A 17464-nucleotide genomic window follows, 5' to 3' on the forward strand; every position below is an offset into this window, starting at 1 on the left:
AAGAGAAAGCAAGTAAATGAAAGAGGGTATTAATTATTATAAGGATTTTGTCTAACAAATAAATGTATGCTTAGCAGCAATTCTGTATCCCATCCTCATGTCTCCAGGAAACAATCTGGTAACATTATTTCTTAGTCAATTCTCTTTATCTGAGAGCATTCAAGTGTTTTACCAGCAAGAGAGCTATAAAGACAAGACAAAACCAAACAGCAGTCAGTAGAAGCACAGGCTGTACCACGTGTTGTAGAATGGACAACATTTCTTTTTGGTTAACTCAAACCCGTCAGTGTGGCTGTCAGTTTGGAACATTTGCTCCTATTATGAGGGTAAAACTTCAATATTTGAAGATGTACATAGTGTTTGTGTGTTATTATTAAGTTAATAGATTTTAAAGGGGTATTAGGGGTGTGCTTCTTTTTGTTTGAGGGCTTTCAATAAAACAAAGTTTTGTAAGATGTGACAAGAAACAACTGTATAAAAGATCAACCTGCCAGTGTATGCATGTAACATAAATGCTGGAATGAGACATTTAACACAAAGATGTTATACATAAAAGGTGGGAATAATAACTTTTTAATACAATGAGGCTTTCTGTAAAGTCTTTAAATGTCAATGGTCTCACAGATAAATACAAAAAAGAAAGCGTGGTGAACTATATTAAAGATGAGGAGTGCAAATAGCTATGCTACAGGAGACACACTTGGAAAGAACTGAACATGTGAATTTGATAAAGAAAAGTTTTCAGGGTGGCTATTCAGTGGAATACTTTGGACAAAGGAAAATAAGTACTTATATTAATTGCAAGGGGAGCTCCAATAGTGATAGAAGAGGATAACAAACATAATAATGGTACATTTGTAGTACTAAGGGGCTACTCGCAGTGGAGAAGGATTATACTAGCATGTATTTATATTCCACCTAAAACTACTATAATAATGGGGCTTAAGAAAATTCTGGGAAAAATAATCAGCTTTCAGTATGGAATATTACTTATAGGTGGGGACTGGAATTTGATTTGCAACAGAGAAGATGTGCCTAGGGGGCCCAGAACAGAAAACATAAGACAGATACATTTTTGAAGAAATTTATGAAAATATCTGGCATGGAAGATGTGAATTCAGTACTACGAGTTCTGAGTGAATTTACATATTATTCCTCAAGATACAAAAACTGGGCTAGGCTAGACAGAATTTACATTTCACAGGAACATGTGCATTTTATTGAAGGTTTTGATACTCACTCAATAACTATTTCAGATAATGTGCCAATAATAACAAAAACACATGGTAATGAAATAAAAATGTGACACGGGCGCTTTCCCACCTATCTCTTGAAAAGAAAATAATTTAAGGAGTGGGTAGTGGAAATTATTCAGGAGCTATTAGAGAACATAGAAATTTTTTCTGAAAATATAATTAAGGAGTGGGATAAAATTAAAGTGGAATTTTTTAAGGGTAGAAATAAAAGAAAGGGAGATATGGTCAAGTAAGAATTACTTAGAGGGACTGACACATGTTAACGTATTGCAAAACAGAAGGAATCTCACAGAACAAGAAAAGGAGCAACTGCAGAATTCAAAGCAGGAAAAGGATTATCTCAATAATATGCAGGAGGATAGAAAGATTGCTGTTAAGCAACTGTTTTTTGATAACTCTAGAGCACAAAGACTTTTAGAACAGCTTGGGCAACAGAAAGTAGAAAGGGCTGTCTCCAAGCTTAAGGAACCTATAACAAGGAAGATAAGGAACCTATAACAAGGAAGATAATGGACACGGACGGTGCAGTGGTGCAGCGGTACAGTTGTTGCCTCACAGCAAGAGGTTCTCTAGTTTGATTCTCGGCTGGAGTGCCTTTTGTGCAGAGTCTGCATGTCCTCTCTGTGTTTGTGTGGGTTTTTTCTGGGTACTCTGGTTTCCTCCCACATTACAAAGATATGCATCCACAGTGTTTCTCCCCACGCCTCTGCTGAAAATTGGCTTCGTTCCAAGTTGGACTTTCCTGGTAAACAAATGTTAAATAAATGAACAAGAGATCCTGCAGAAGCATTAGAAATATTTTGGAAATTATATGAAAGTTGGCATAAAGCAGAAAAATATGAAAATTCAAGAACTGGTACAAATTGAAATGTTTATGGAAGAATTAAATATGCCAAGGGTAGAGGCAGAGGAGGCTCAATTGCTAACAGTTAGGATAGGAAGAGACAAATAAAAATGGCAATGTATAACGAATCCAGAGGAAAGGGTCCCGAAACAGATGGTATTCCTGTGGAAGTCTGGATGTTAGGAGGAAAAAAACTGATAAATATCTGGAAGGTTTAACAGTATTTTAAGAGGAGGAGAAGTACCAATATCCTGGAAGAAAGTGGTGGTAGCAGTGACACCTAAAGAGGGTAAAGATTCATCAAATCCAGCTTCATACAGGTCATTTCAATACTAAACCATGATTATAAAGTGTTTATTTCGATAATGGCTAAAACAATGGTAAAAGTGATGTCAAAATTGATAGATATAGATCACTGTGGTTTTGTGAAGAGGAGGCAAGCATCTGACAACATTAACGGAACACTGATGATCCAGAGGGATGCAGAATATTACAAAATACCACTGTTGTTGGTGGGTCTTGATGCAGAGAAAGCATATGACAGAGTAAGCAGCTGGGCAATGGAAGAGCTTGCATTCCCTAATAAAATTATAATGTCATAAGGATATATGCAGGATCAGAGGTGAAAAAGTGGGTGGGTTCTTCTCTTATAATTTCTGCTTGAGCAGAGGAACCAGATAGGGGTATCCTCTTCATCCTTTGATTGCATTATATTTAGAACCACTGGCAAAGAAAATAAGGAACTCAGAAATTCAAGGGTATAATTGTCATGGTAGTCAAAAAAAGCTGGCTCTATTTGCCGATATTATTTTACATCTGATAAAACCAGAAAAGTAAAAAGCTGGCTCTATTTGCCGATATTATTTTACATCTGATAAAACCAGAAAAGTTTATTACAGTGTTGTAGAACATTTTGAGACAGTTTCAAATATTTTTGGGATACAAAACTAATGAAGCTAAAGCGAAGAGAACAGAAGAAGATTATGTACCCACACACAAATTTCTATGTGGGAAGAGACTAAACAAAAGATAATACAAAAACCGAGAAATCGGAAGCTCCATTACATGGATATGAATAGGAATAGTAAGATAAAAGCAGTTAAAACTGCTTTTAGTCCATTTAGTCTTATACACAGGTCAGGCATATTTTTTATCAACCAGAGGAAACGTTGGGGCTAGCAATTAATAAGGAGCTGAAGGATTTTATCTGATAGGGGTATCTGGGAGGGGAAGATGGCAAGAGTCAAGTCACATACACACACACATGGCTTAGCTAAGCCAATTCTTAAAGTTAATAATATTTTGTTCTTATTGTGGCATCATTCTTAGTGATAGTGGCATGCTGCTCAAGGCTAGGTTCATACCAGTCTCAAAACACATATTCCGAGGGTTCCACCATGTCTCTCTTCATTTAGTCTAAGGAGGCACATCTCAAGTCATATGTACATGATTGTGTCATGTGTACTTATGGTGCAAGGACTTGAGTGCTTGTGTATTGTGATTAATTCTAGTGTCTATGACCCTCTCTTATTCTAGTGTCTATGACCCTCTCTTCACACAGCCTACTAAATGGTGGATCAGGGTGTCTCACTCTGGATCATATTTAGGGTTGATTTTTTTTACCAATACCCATGATAATACAGAATCATATCAATTTATCAAAAGAATGTTTCATATATTATAAAGCAACACATTTTAGTTATCCTGTGAGATTCTTGGTTGAAGTTGTTAGTAAACTGTTAGTAAGTATTCCACATTTTGCCCATTTGTTCCACATTAAGACATGTAAGGTTCCACACTTTGTAGTTGGATGATTGACAGCTACAATATACAGCATACATTACTACATGCATGTATGCATATATGTATAGGTGAGGACTCACTTTAGCCTAAATTAGTTAACCGCATTTGGTAGACAGGTGTGAGATATCTCACAGTTCTCTGGGTTGGGAATATGCCCCTTCTCAGATATTGTGTGATTTTGAAATCAGTATACATAATTAGCAAGGGGTGTGAAGGTGCAGGAGTGCTTGCTTCTTGCAAAATAATGTTTTTTGTTTTTATTTTTAGTGAAAAAAAAAATGCATGCGCTGAGGTTCTCTCTCAATGCATGCATGGTAGGGTGTTGATGTTCTCTTTGTTGACCTTTTGCTGTTGACATTTGGAAGGTCAACATATGGGTTAATTGACATGGGAGGTTATTATAATGGGTAAGGTGTTTACGAACCTGTAATCATATATATATATATATATATATATATATATATATATATATGTGTGTGTGTGTATGTCTGTGTGCATGTATATATGTATGGGTGTGTGTGAGATTATATATATATATATATATATATATATATATATATATATATATATATATATATATAAATAAATAAACAAACACACACACACACACAAAACAACGAGCAGTTTTTGTCAGGAGGGGTGTGAAAAAAATTGGTTATACTCTTAAGTGCATCACCATTTGAAATTCAGCATAAGTGAATTGTCCAAAATTCCACATGTGCGTAACGTAGAATCTGAAACACTTGTTAAAATCTAGGCAAATATAACTATACTGAGAGCAAGTATTTTAGAATCTGGCCCCTGGTGTAAGCTGCTTGACAGTTAGGCCTTCCCCTCCCCTCTGCTGAGACAGAAATATATTGGCAGTTAGAGCAGAACACTAAAGCTCCAACTTGTTAATGAGCTGCTTCCTGTGGCAGGGTCGTAGGGTTTGAATATTTCCACCTTCATTTACCTACTGTATGACATCGAGCAAGTCACTTAACCAGGCAATGCTCTGGAACACTTGGGAATTTGATCTAGGTCCTTTAATGGTCTGCATGCATTATTAACTATGACCCTATTGTCATTATTTTGGGCTTGGCATAATGGTTAAGGTGTTGAGCTCACAAACACAAGGTACAAGATTTGATTCTCAACTTTGGGGAAAATTGGCTAGGCTTAAAATGAGCTACTTGGGCAGCTAACCTATGAAATACTATGCTGCAAAGAAGTCAGAACTGATCTTAGAAAAGCCTTTATACGCAGAGACAGTGTCTCATTTGTTTATACCAGTTAATCCCAGTGAGTTTAAAAATGGAATCAATGTGGTCAAACTGTAAAGCAGTTGAAGACTGCACTGAGCTTGACTCACACAGTTGTTGAGTTAGGGACAAATTTGAATCCTGTCAGCTACAAATTTTAAGTGCTGCTTGCTCACCCAAAACTGAGAAATTTCCTTTAAAGTACAAAAAAAAAAAAAAAAATACAGACACAAATCAGTCAGCACTCTTCATATTTAGAATTACCATCTATGCTTTTTGAAAGAAAAGAAAGAAACCAGACTGATGGGTCATTATTTTAATCTTCTTGACTTTCAGGTGTTTTCCAGACAGGACAGATTTAAAATGTGTCTCAGTCTCTTCATCTTCACTTTTGGCTACAAAGATCCTCCATACTGCATCAATATGAAAGCAGAAGGCATGCTAGAACTCCCTTGCTTAGGACCATGACTGACAAAAACTTGAAAATTAAGCCCCTTGAACTGGTTGAAGGGTGTGTGTGTGTGTGTGTGTGTGTGTGTGTGTGTGTGTGGGGGGGGGGTGTTAGAAATTCTATGCTATAACCACACTCTTTCAACCACTTACGTAGCAAAATCATTCTTCTTCTGTACTAAAAACAAGATATGCTATGCACCACTACGATGATTCTTGCAAGTTGGGGGGGGGGGGGTATGAGTTTCCCTGACAGGTGAAGAGGTAATGAAGGAGACCTGTAAAAGAAATGTCTGTCCCTATAATGTCTCAAACTCAGTCTTACTCCATCCTACCCCAGGAAGTACAGGCCACCCTGCAGCATGCTAATTACTACCCTTGAGCTTCCAAACCTTTACCTCTCTATCTGTGCAGTGCACATCAGGGCAGCACCTGCACGTTATTCATTCTTGCTGAGGTTCTTATTGTCCTACAGTAATATAGCCCTCGCAGGTGAGGCAGGTGCACAGGCCAAAAAGTCAAATTGTAATCAAAAAAGGAAGGCCAGCATGCAGAAGTGTGGAAAATCAAAAAACAAGTTTAATCAACACACCATAAAGATAAAGAGGGGTATTGTGTATGACTTTACCCTTATGGTGTGTTGATTAAACTTGGTTTTTGATTTTCCAGACTTCTGCGTGCAGGCCTTCCTTTCTTTGATTACAATGTCCTTAGTGTCCTAGCCATATAGCTAACAGCACCTCTACCAATTCCTCTGGCTTTCTTAGCAAAGTTGGTACCTCCAGATATTCATTGTGAACATTACAAGTTGTGGTAAATCTTGCTGCTTTTTCATTACTACTTGGTCTGGGTTGGGGATAAAAACAGTCCTATTCCAGCCCACTTATCCAGTTACTAGCAACCTTTTTTACAACATCCAGTAACCAACATGTTATCACCCAAACGTCTATATTGTAACCAAGTAATTGTTCAGATCAGTCATTCCCCCCCCCCCAGCCCCATCTTTTACTTCATCCAGAGTTAGACTGCACACACTAACATTCATTCATATGTACCATCACTCTCAGTCTACTGTACCAGAAATACAAAATCCTGACACTCTCTAACCTGTGACCCACGCGTACATGATTTTTGCAGTATTCATGTCTCCATCTGTGAATAATACATGTAGTGGACTCATTCCTCATGATCTCATTTCTACAAAGAGAAACAGTCTCTCTCTCTCTCTCGATGCCATCAGTGACCTCTTTCCCATCAATGTCTCCTTACCTGTTCTTTCCTTGCCTAACCGGTGAAACCAATCTCTGCGGATGCACGTCCCTAAAAAAATTAGAGAAGAGACCCCCTGGTTTAATTTAACTCCCCCACCTTTGATTTCAGCAAGTGCTTAAGTGAGCAGCCCTCAGCATACATACCACCTTGTGTTGTTCTGTCTCTCCACAATGAAATCTCTTCCTTCCCACATCAACTCCTCAGTCACTCACAAAACCTTACAATCCATTCTTCACTTTAGCAAGCAGATAACTGTAATGCATTTGCACTATACCCGGAAGAAAAACATAAAAGCTAAAGAAACAACAACAAGAATTACATTACTGAAAGAGAATCGAAAATTATTATAAAACATGTGTTACTTTATTTTTATTTAGCAACTGGGATTATCTGGTTGAACTACTAGGCCCTTTTCATCAGAGTCCTTGGGAGAAAGCTCTACATAAAAAAGAAAACAGTACAGAAAAGCTTATACAAGTATAAACATTTAACCTAGGGAGTACACAGATATCTGACTAGCTAAAAAAAGCAGGCCTGCCACAAGGCCTACAACTGTGCACCCTTAAACACCTCTATGAAGCAGAATACAGGTAGGAGCTCCACTAAGAATACATCTGCTACTTTGCAGGCATCATTTGAAGTCTCCAGAGTCCTCTTTTTGGACTGCTTAGCCAGAGAGAAGGAACTCTATGCCCCTCACACTTTTGTCACATTTATGAAGTAAGGGCACGGCAAATCTAGAAATAGAATTTTATCCATTGCTGTGGTCAGATACAGCATGCTTTATATTAGTTACCTACTTTCAGTTTTATTTCTCCAAATGTTTTGGGCTCCTAAAACCATAACAGGAATGGACCCCATTGTGTAGTGATCACATAGCTACTGAATACTCACTAAGTCTCCAAGGCTACAGGGGAGTGAATTAATTATGCTGGTGGCAACATTTGGGTGGAGTTTGCTACTGTGAAATCAGGGGGATAGCTTTCTACACTACTGTCAGTAAATGAAGGCAGTGGGAATCAAACGACACACTAAAAGAAGCAGCACATTAACAGGTCATGGCCTTAATCCTATGCAGGAACTAACAGTCTAGAGTGGTCAGTATTATGGAAAATATAAAAAAAACTCACTTTTTTACCACAAGCTTTGCACTGTGTTGTACATCTTACTCTCTGTTAACAAATATGTTTCACCTAACTTTCTGGCTTTTTGTTATAATGCTCTTTCCAGCCTTGGTTTGTGCTTTTTGTACAGCTGTTTATTATTTTGCATTATATCTAGTTTATATGCTTGTTGAAATATCATTTGCTTACATTTATGCTGAAAAACAGAACAGTTGTATCCAGTGGATAGGTTAAATAGATATAGAAAGTATTAAAATTAGATATGAAATAAATTTGCTTGACTATAAATATATACTCAAAGTTTTGACGATAAAATTGAGTTTAACTTGTTTTTGAATTAGCAATGAATTTTAACTATTATAACAGAAAACGACCATATGGGTTACTAGCATGCACTGATACGGCTGCAGATATTTACTATTACAAATCATGTAACCCAAAATAGCTTCTACAGTAAAACATTACATCTTGTGTGCGTGTCGTTGCACGAGTGCATACGCATGGTATTAAAGTTGCTGCATCCTTAGTAAAATTAAATTCAATGTGAACGGCCTTTGGTACAATAAGAACAAAATGCATATGCTTTGATATAAACACCGAGTGTTACAGATGGTGCAAAAGCTTGTGTAGTTAAAATGGTGTTTTACAAATACGGTTAGAAGACCAAAAGCAGGAATATTAGTTCATCAGGAAAAATAAGACAATTATTAAAATGTGATGTATTTTTAATTAGCTACATCTTTCTTTTCTGCAATGCAAACCTGCTTTGTGCCTTGATACTTAATTCACTGAGAAACATAAATCAAAGATTGCATTGAACCAAGGCTAGAAGAACAGTTTTGTCAGTCTTGCCTGGTTAATCTAATTGCTGTGAATGATGAATGAGGAGTTAGAGTGCAGGAAACTGGCAGACAATTTGCTGGGTATCATTACCTCTCAACTGTCCTTGACTTTGCAGAATGCCCTTGGTTTTACCTCACATTTTGGCCTGTTCCTTACAACTTTATGGTTTTCTGGTAAATTGTTGAGGAACTGCAGTCACAAAATATTGACAAATATGCAAGTTTCATACCTCTTATCCTCTATAAAATGCAAGTTAATGCAATAACATTTTATAATTGCAACATTTTTAAATACACAAGAGTAATCTTTAAAATCTACTCCAAATGTTAGGCATTTGCTCCTCTGTTATTTTTTACTTTGTCCCTGAATCTTTCTCTAGAAAGTTGACAGCTATGGTAGCTTGTTGAAACATGATGGACACTAGGGAGACAGGTGAGAAACTGACTGAATCCATTAGGAAAAAAGCCATAAATCTCAAAGGGAGCAAGAATATTGAAATGAAGCAGACAAATCTAAAAAAAGAGACAGTAAGCTTGGCACCAAAGTTGGAAAATGACTGAACAATTTCAGATCAGACTATGACCCATCAAAACTAGATAACATTTCAGAGTAATATGGGTTATTGAATATATAACAAAGAGTCTTGAAAACAAGAAATAACATACTTATCTACTTTTAGCAATCAAGAGTCTCTTATTTTTCAATATGGGCTGTGGCCAGAACTTCAAAATAATTGGTCTGGAAAGTAGAAGTCATAAGACATTGTGCTTAAGTTATAAATATGGGGAAGGACAAGCTATAAAGCTGGCTAACTGCTGTGCCATAACAGTGATAAGGTTTGGTAGACTACAGAAATGTACCAAAGTAGAAACTGCCAGCAGAAGAAAGGAACTGCTGACTGCCCCTTATATACTGTAGTTTGCAATGGATAGAACTTTGTGTAACTTGTGTTGTACACCAGTGGCTTTCAACTTTTTTACACTTGGGGACTGGTGAAAATAGGAGAATTAGTTTGGGGACCGCTAAAGCAAAAATAAAAAAAAAATTACTTATAAAGGAACCAATTAAATCAAATCTCTGTTTGAGTGCTGTATGCCACAGGATAAGAAGTCTGAAACCTCAGTACTTTTTATGAGGAACAGACCAAAAATATGCGGCAAAAATCTAGACATTCTGCAAAAATCTGGACAGTTGAGAGGTATGCTAAGTACCTACCTCGTACATACACACATGCACACACGCACACCTACCCATAGCTTTCAACCAAAAAGGGTTGAAATCTCAACAGAATCATGGACAGATCCATCAGGGATACTTTACATATAATAGTATTAATAACTGAAGACACTGACAAAACACAACATGATTGAATATGCATTTTTCTAAAGTAAAAGAACTCTGTAACTAATTGTCATTCTTTATCAAGTGTAATTCTAATTATTGTCATTCTTTATTAAGTGTAATTCATCACCTTTTCTCCAAAAGTCATCGCTTTTAGGTGTGATTAAGAGGGGCAGAGCTAAAATTTCAGTAAAAATCAGGACAGTTGAGAGGTATGCACCTACCTCCCTCCCTCTTACATACACCAACATACCCCCCTTACACACACACACACACACACACACACACACACACACACACACACACACACACACCTCTTGGTACAAAAAATCTGGGCAAAGCCAAAAATAATGGTGGGCCAAAGCCCCCAAAATAGAGACAAACTTTAAATATTGCTCTCACAAACTTATAAGTTGCTAGAATAAAAGGTATTGTGTTATCATGAATTTTTCTGAAGGATATGAAGTCTGAAACTCAAATGCCTGTCATTAATTAGTGAATTCTGTCCTCACTGATTTGCCACAATAAACACAAACAACCCCACAAATTTTATGAATAGACTAAAAAACTATGAGGCAGAAATATGGATACTCTGGACAGTTGAAAGACATCACCTTCCTCTTCTTATACAAACACACATACCCCTACCTCTCACCTGTCCATTCCTGGTCCACATTTCAAATGTGTTCTGCCATTCAAATTCCATCTGCGTGGAAGAAGAAAACATAAACAGCAGGTCGCACAGCTGCAGAAGATGCGTCTGTGCGACTGGATGCAAAGAGTGTTCAATTTTTTTTTTAATTAAAAAAATAAAGTCTCCTGGCCAGCAGTCCCACCCCCAAGTCAGTGAGCCTTAGTCTTTCACAGACCAGTAGCAAATTTCTGCTAGACCAGCGGTTGAAAAATACTACTATACACTACGGCAGTGTTTGAAATTGATCCACTTGAATCAGAAGCCCACCCACTCGACAAATGTTAAATTCAAGTAAATAATATTCTCACTACTGCCGTCTAGTGCTGCCGTTACAAAGGTAATAATCTGATACATAACACAAGAGTGAACTCAGTCCCATTAATAGCCATAGGACACCTAAAAGGACTAGAAACATGCGCACTTTGCTATTGTCAAGGCACAGGTCAAAGCTTAAAAGTACTATCTCAAGCATCACCAGCTAAGTAATATTGAAGGTGGTGGACCCTGTTTTTCATGGGTGCATAGGTCCCAGAATAAAAAAGTGTCCAATTGTGGTGAAGGCACTGGTGCTACAAACAGAGAAAGATAGTACAGAACTCTCAGAACAAGGAAGCTTTCCTACCACAGGACTACACCATGTTGCAATGATGCAGCAGTCACAAATAGGCATAGGGCAAGCAAGAGGCACAGGTACAACATAGTGGACTGTAGGGGACGAGAGAGATTATGTACTGTTTCTGTTATGCAACAAACCCAGAATTTCCATGCAGAAGAATCTCTGATAACTTAGAAGACATACAGAATACATATACACACACACACACACACATATATATATATATATATATATATATATATATATATATATATATATATATATGTACTTAGCATTTACAGTCATTTAGACAAAAAAGCAATTATGACAGTAGGAAGAGATAAGTAATAAAAAAGAATCATATGAAATAATAGATCATGTATTACTAAAGAAAGACATAATACTCAGATTAACAGATTAAATCATCCAAAAATGTAAATGAAATTTCATTCAAACTGGTAAGTCCTTCAGACAAGCACCTGAAAGTGTAGTTACAAATGCTTAAAATCTCCAATACCAGGAAAACTAAGACATCAAGAAAACATCAACTTGTGAGATGAATGTGATATAAATGAACTTAAACAAGAGGGAGCATATAAATATCTATGAACAAATGAGAATCATTGTAAGGAATATTTTAGAAAACTAAAACCAATACTGAAAATTGCCTTGACATCCAAGAACAAAGTTCAAGCTATAAATCAGCCTGCTCTTCTGTTCTCGTATATGCTTTGGTGTGACTTTGGTGTGACTGTTTCCAAAAAGTGGTGGATTAGCTGGACAGGAAAACACGAAAACTGCTTCATGCCTGTCAGATGATATACATAAAAAATAGTAAATGGTATGATGACATTACATGTCTGTCGGAAATAAGCAAAACTGAACATAGGTATAGGTCTGCAATTGCGGAAATGCATACATATTTGTTGGCATCATCAGATCCAAATATGATGAAAGTTCAGCATCACAATGAAAATAAAACTAAGATGACATTTTCTCAGAGTCAGAAGTATTGCAAAAGCAGTAGAAATGTAAATCAGATCAGAAATGGACAAAAAGCAGGTAGCAAAAGAGAGTGCTTAGTAACTGATCCTCCTCACCTTATCAGCTAAGCTAATTACACATCCTCCTACAGCCTCAAAAGCCAAAAAGACACTGCAACCACATCACAATTCCTCAAAGCTAAATACCACTGCACAGAACACTGCTTTTCCATACTAGGACTCAAAATCTTGGAAAATATTCCAGCACAAATAAAAGCCACTTCATCCTATTCAAAATGTTCAACTCAACTAAAAGCCCATCTCTAAAAAGTTGTCAAATGACGTTGCTTCTCATCCAGCCACATCCGCTAATCTCTGCCTCCTTACTCTTCTACCTGCTACCAAATACACTTGAAACTCCTTTACATCTCTCACTCCACTTTACCTTATTTACCATTCATACTTGTGTTGTGTAACAAAACATTCTGGACTCTAGCACCCCAAGTGTATTGTTCTGAATTTATTGCAAACAGATTTGTTTTGATGATAACTCTATATTTCTGATGTGTACTCTCTTCAGATTATTGTTAGTTTTTACTCAAATACAATTCTCACTTTCTTTATAATTTTGTTCTACCTTTCTCTGACTCGTACTGAAACTGGTTATTTGTGATCAGTGCTCCACCTGGAAAATTTTAAATAAAAACCTAAATTAAAGGAAAGAAAGCTGGAAAGCCCACAATTGTACTGGCAGGTATAGAGAACTGATGGAAAACCACGTTAATCAAGATTCAATGCATGAATGGATAACGAAAGGTCAATTTAAACCAAAATACAAAAGGTTAATAATGGCAGTTCAAGACTGAGGACTATAAATGCTGTAGTGTACAATGTAGGTGATACAGATACAAAATGTAGTTCTACAGAACAAAGACAGAAGCAGTTGCATATCTTGTTGCTAGCTGTAATATACTCATGGCTGAGGGTATGTACACTGACAGGCACAATAATGTGTCGAGACAGTTACATTTGAGATTGTGTAAACACAACATACACGTAGCAAAGAAGCACTGGAAACATGAACTACAATACATTACTAAAAATGTAGCAGTAATAATCACATGGAATCATTCAATACCAACAGTAAAGAAAACAGCAGCAAGAAAGCCAGATATTGTAGTTGAAAAAAATGTAAAAAAAAAAAAAAAGTAATTAACCACTGAAATAACTACATATAGAGATTACTGTGTCCTGCATACTGAGAAAAAGTAATTCAACCACAGGATATGTAAGCAGAAACAGTGATATGGAAAAAGATACCCAGAGAGTTCCAATGGTAGTAAAAGCAATAGGGCTAATAAGAATGTTCAAACATACTTAAAAATGTTGGTACAAACAACTCTATATGAAACAGAAAAGGAGGCATTTCTAGGTACATTGCAAGTGTTGAGAACAGTACTCTTGGGAAACATCAAAATTTGAAGCAAAACTAATTTCACTGACTATGCCTTAGGAATGAGGTTCATTCTTGTCAAGTTACAAGAAACCCTAAATATCTGAAGAATTTAAAAAAGGGGAAATGTATATGATTGCATAAAACAGCAGTACATTGAAGGCGAATGACTCATAGCTAAATGTGTAGACTTCCACATTGTGCAGTCTGCTTCTACTTTTTCCTGACAGCAGCCGTGAATACCAGCAAATACAGAATGATTAATATGGTGTGTAAAAGAAAAAAAAAAGTTGTGCGTGGGTGACATCTAATTATGAGACCAGTTCTCTATCACCACCACAAATCCAGTTCTGAAATACTCAAACGACATCTGAAAACTCTAAGACCCACAAAATGGAAGCAACATGTCAGTAAGTTGCTTCTTCTTTTGGCTTTTCCCGGTTAGGGGTCGCCAAAGCGCATTGCCTGTCCGCTCATGACTGGCAGTGGAGTTTTACAGTGTCGAGTTGCCAGCCCGGCGCCCTACCTTCCACAGAAGGCACACACACACACTCACACCTAGGGCCAATTTAGAGTGTCCAATCCACCTACAGCATGTCTTTGAAATGTGGGAGGAAACCAGAGCACCTGGAGGAAACCCACGCGACCACAGGGAGGACATGCAGACTCCACACAGAAGGCACCCCAGCCGAGGATTGAACCGGAGACTCTCTTGCTGTGAGGCAGCAAAGCTAACCACTGCACTAACACGGCCACCAACGTGTCAGTAAGTTTACAATACTACAATATTTCTCTAAGCCACTGTACTCAACCTTTTACCATGACTCCTGGGTACAAACAACCCAATCCAGGATAATTTGCTTTGTATGTTGCTAAGTAACTGCTGTCTGGTAACCATAACCCCCTATCCTATCATTAAATCATAAATTATGGTAGGAAGACTTCAGAATTATGAGGCAAAACAATCAAGAGAGGTCAAAAGTGCACTACCCTTTTTCAAAACACTCCTCTCAAAGTTCTCCAAGACAAATACTCAAGCTAAGTTAAACACGTGCATCATATTCCAATAAAAAGACTAGTGGAACTTCATCAGTGGTACACTACATGCATAATTACGAGAGGCAAGGTAGTCCAATTTAAGATGCACAATTAATACAAATGCCCTTGCTAGATCAAAAGCATTTTTTACCTCTCGTACTTGCTTGCTCTCTTTTAAAAACACTTGCCCGCCGAATAGCAGCAAGGTTCCACACTAACAATACGATTAATTCGTTTTTACAACTATTTACAACAGCAATACAGTAAAAGAAGCAATCACTTCTTTTTCTGCCACCCTTCTTTTACTATTCCACAACTATCACACAATGCTTTTAAAGCGGAAGTGCGCTCAAATCATAGTTCCGACAGCCAAGAATCCGTCATTTCTGGGAAAACATTAGTTCCATACTGTTTATTTTAGAAGTTGAATACCTTTCAGAGCGTGAGCGTTACAGATTTTTTTTAGCATTTATTCAAAAAGTTAAACAGCAAGTGTGGGAATGGATGATACAGGATTTCAATTGTTTCTTTTTAGGACTGTACGTCATGTGTATGAGCTGATTTTGTAATCTTAATTTGTTACTAACCACGATGTAACTAGAAACAGGATTTACTGTGGTATTTATACATGGTGATCAGCAAACAGAATTTTTTCCCTGCGATTAAATATACTGAGTTCTTACATCATTTACTGCTTAATAATAACTTTCAATATCTTACCAAAAGAATCGGTTGCAAATTCAGAAATAATCTGACGTAATATTACCACAAACTATGATAATGTGAGTTAGCATGTATTTTTGAGGTATTAAATCTTAATTATTATTATTGCAATTCACACGGCGCCGCACTTCCTCCTCTAAAAGCCATGATTAGGAGGGACAGATCAAAAATCTTGGCTAAAAGTCAGAACAGTTGAAAGGTACGTACGTACTGGAGCTTTATTGTACTAATTAGGGTATTGACCTAACCAAGCAATACAAGACAGTTTATAATAAAGTAACCGTCGGGAAGCGCAACATCAAACCCCAGCCTCAGTACGTTGAGACTACGCCTGCTGCCCTTCAGTGTTGCACGCAGACAATGTAGTACACATTAGAGCAAACTATTTCAACATATTTAAAAAAAAAACTGTAAAAACACCCATGTTTCAATCACATTAACATACAAAAAAGGGAGGGAGGGGTAGAGTTGCCAGAGAGGGACATTTCTTGTGGAAACGTGGGATTTTGCAAAGAAAACCTTACCCACAGATAGTGCAACCTGCTGAGCTTCATTTTTTTGCCAAAATAAATGCTTATAAATGCTTATTATTGTAGCATTTGAATAATTTATGTTGCTTTCATTTAAACAGCTGAGGCAGATGAATGGGACTCTGAGGCATATGGTGGACAGCCACTTCGATGAGTTTCTGTAGGGTGAAAATACAGCAAACAGGATGAAGATTTGTTCCTGTGCCTACGGACATATTAAAGAGTATCAGGATTCGCATGAACTGGAACTGGGTGACCGGAATCATAGCGTGTAACAGGTGCACATGTTACCTTTACCGATGTAGTGATTGTTGGAGTTTTATTTACGGTGATTTAATACAGTGCATCTCTGTTTCAAGATTTTATGTTGCTTTAACTGCTGATTGTCTTTGGTTCTGTTGATTGTCATCGTTTCTGTGACATGTGATGTAATAAACTGCATGTCTTTCACGATACTTAAACCGTGTTTTCATTTTATGTACGGTTTCTTAAACGGGTGCTTTGCATTGTATTGTATAACCAATAAACTATACTTTTTCAGACAGTTTAGGCATGGCATGAATATTCATACCTCGGCACGGCGGGGGAGTGTCAATATTCATGCGGAAGCTGGCTCCACAGGGCTGGAGGCGTGTTTGGGGCGGGGTTTGCTACTGACCATCCGAGGAGGTACTACACTTGTAGATTAACAATTTAATAATTAGGTGTTAATCATGTTACACAGCTATTAAATAAAAAGGAGGAAATTAGGTAATCTAACAGTGTAGTACCTAGCAGGATGTGCAGTAACAAACCCCGCCCCTAACACGCCCACAATTAGCTGTCACCGGAATGAAATGTAGCCGTCAGTTTCACATTTCCAAGTTTCCAGTCGTCCAATGAAATACACATAAAATAGTGTAAAAAACAAAAAAATGAATTGCAAACACCGGAATGAATTTAAATGCCACAATGAAATATACATAAAATAGAATAAAAAGCTTGACATTTATTTATTTCCAGTTTGATTACCGGGGAGGTCCACTGGGCTCAAAGAGCCCATTTTCAGTGGAGGCCTGGGGAGAAAAGCTCCATATTACATACAAGTAAACAAGATGAAATTATACAATCCATATTACATACAAGTAAACAAAAATGAAATTATACAAAGTAATGTGAAAAAGTACAAATGCATAATGGCAAGACAATTCTTAAACATATTTACAAAGTTGTTTAGAGAACTATTTATACAATAAATTGGTAGAGGCAAGAGAATAGCATTTACTCAGTTT

General features: G+C 37.1%; 1 protein-coding gene and 1 long non-coding RNA gene across 3 annotated transcripts in view; one reads left to right on the top strand and one right to left on the bottom strand.

Moving 5' to 3' along the window:
- MTRES1 (mitochondrial transcription rescue factor 1) overlaps window positions 1–16306 on the bottom strand; it is a 295464-nt gene extending 279158 nt beyond the window's left edge. The window contains exon 1 of one of the 2 annotated variants that reach the window (XM_044065487.1): window positions 16188–16306. In XM_044065487.1, the coding sequence (XP_043921422.1) occupies window positions 16188–16217 (30 nt within the window). In that variant the 5' untranslated portion in view covers window positions 16218–16306. Of the gene's footprint in view, window positions 1–15091; window positions 15312–16187 lie in introns of those variants that run through there. The other variant, XM_044065495.1, reaches the window with a different exon arrangement.
- Window positions 15357–16648, top strand: LOC122796772. Its single transcript, XR_006364008.1, has 2 exons — window positions 15357–15862; window positions 16295–16648. It is a non-coding gene; the product is annotated as an uncharacterized LOC122796772 (long non-coding RNA).
- Window positions 16649–17464: the final 816 nt, after the last annotated feature.

This window comes from Protopterus annectens, chromosome 1.part0, assembly GCF_019279795.1.
Source record: "Protopterus annectens isolate FY-2018-M chromosome 1.part0, PAN1.0, whole genome shotgun sequence".
In the NCBI taxonomy this organism is placed as follows: Eukaryota; Metazoa; Chordata; order Ceratodontiformes; family Protopteridae; genus Protopterus; species Protopterus annectens.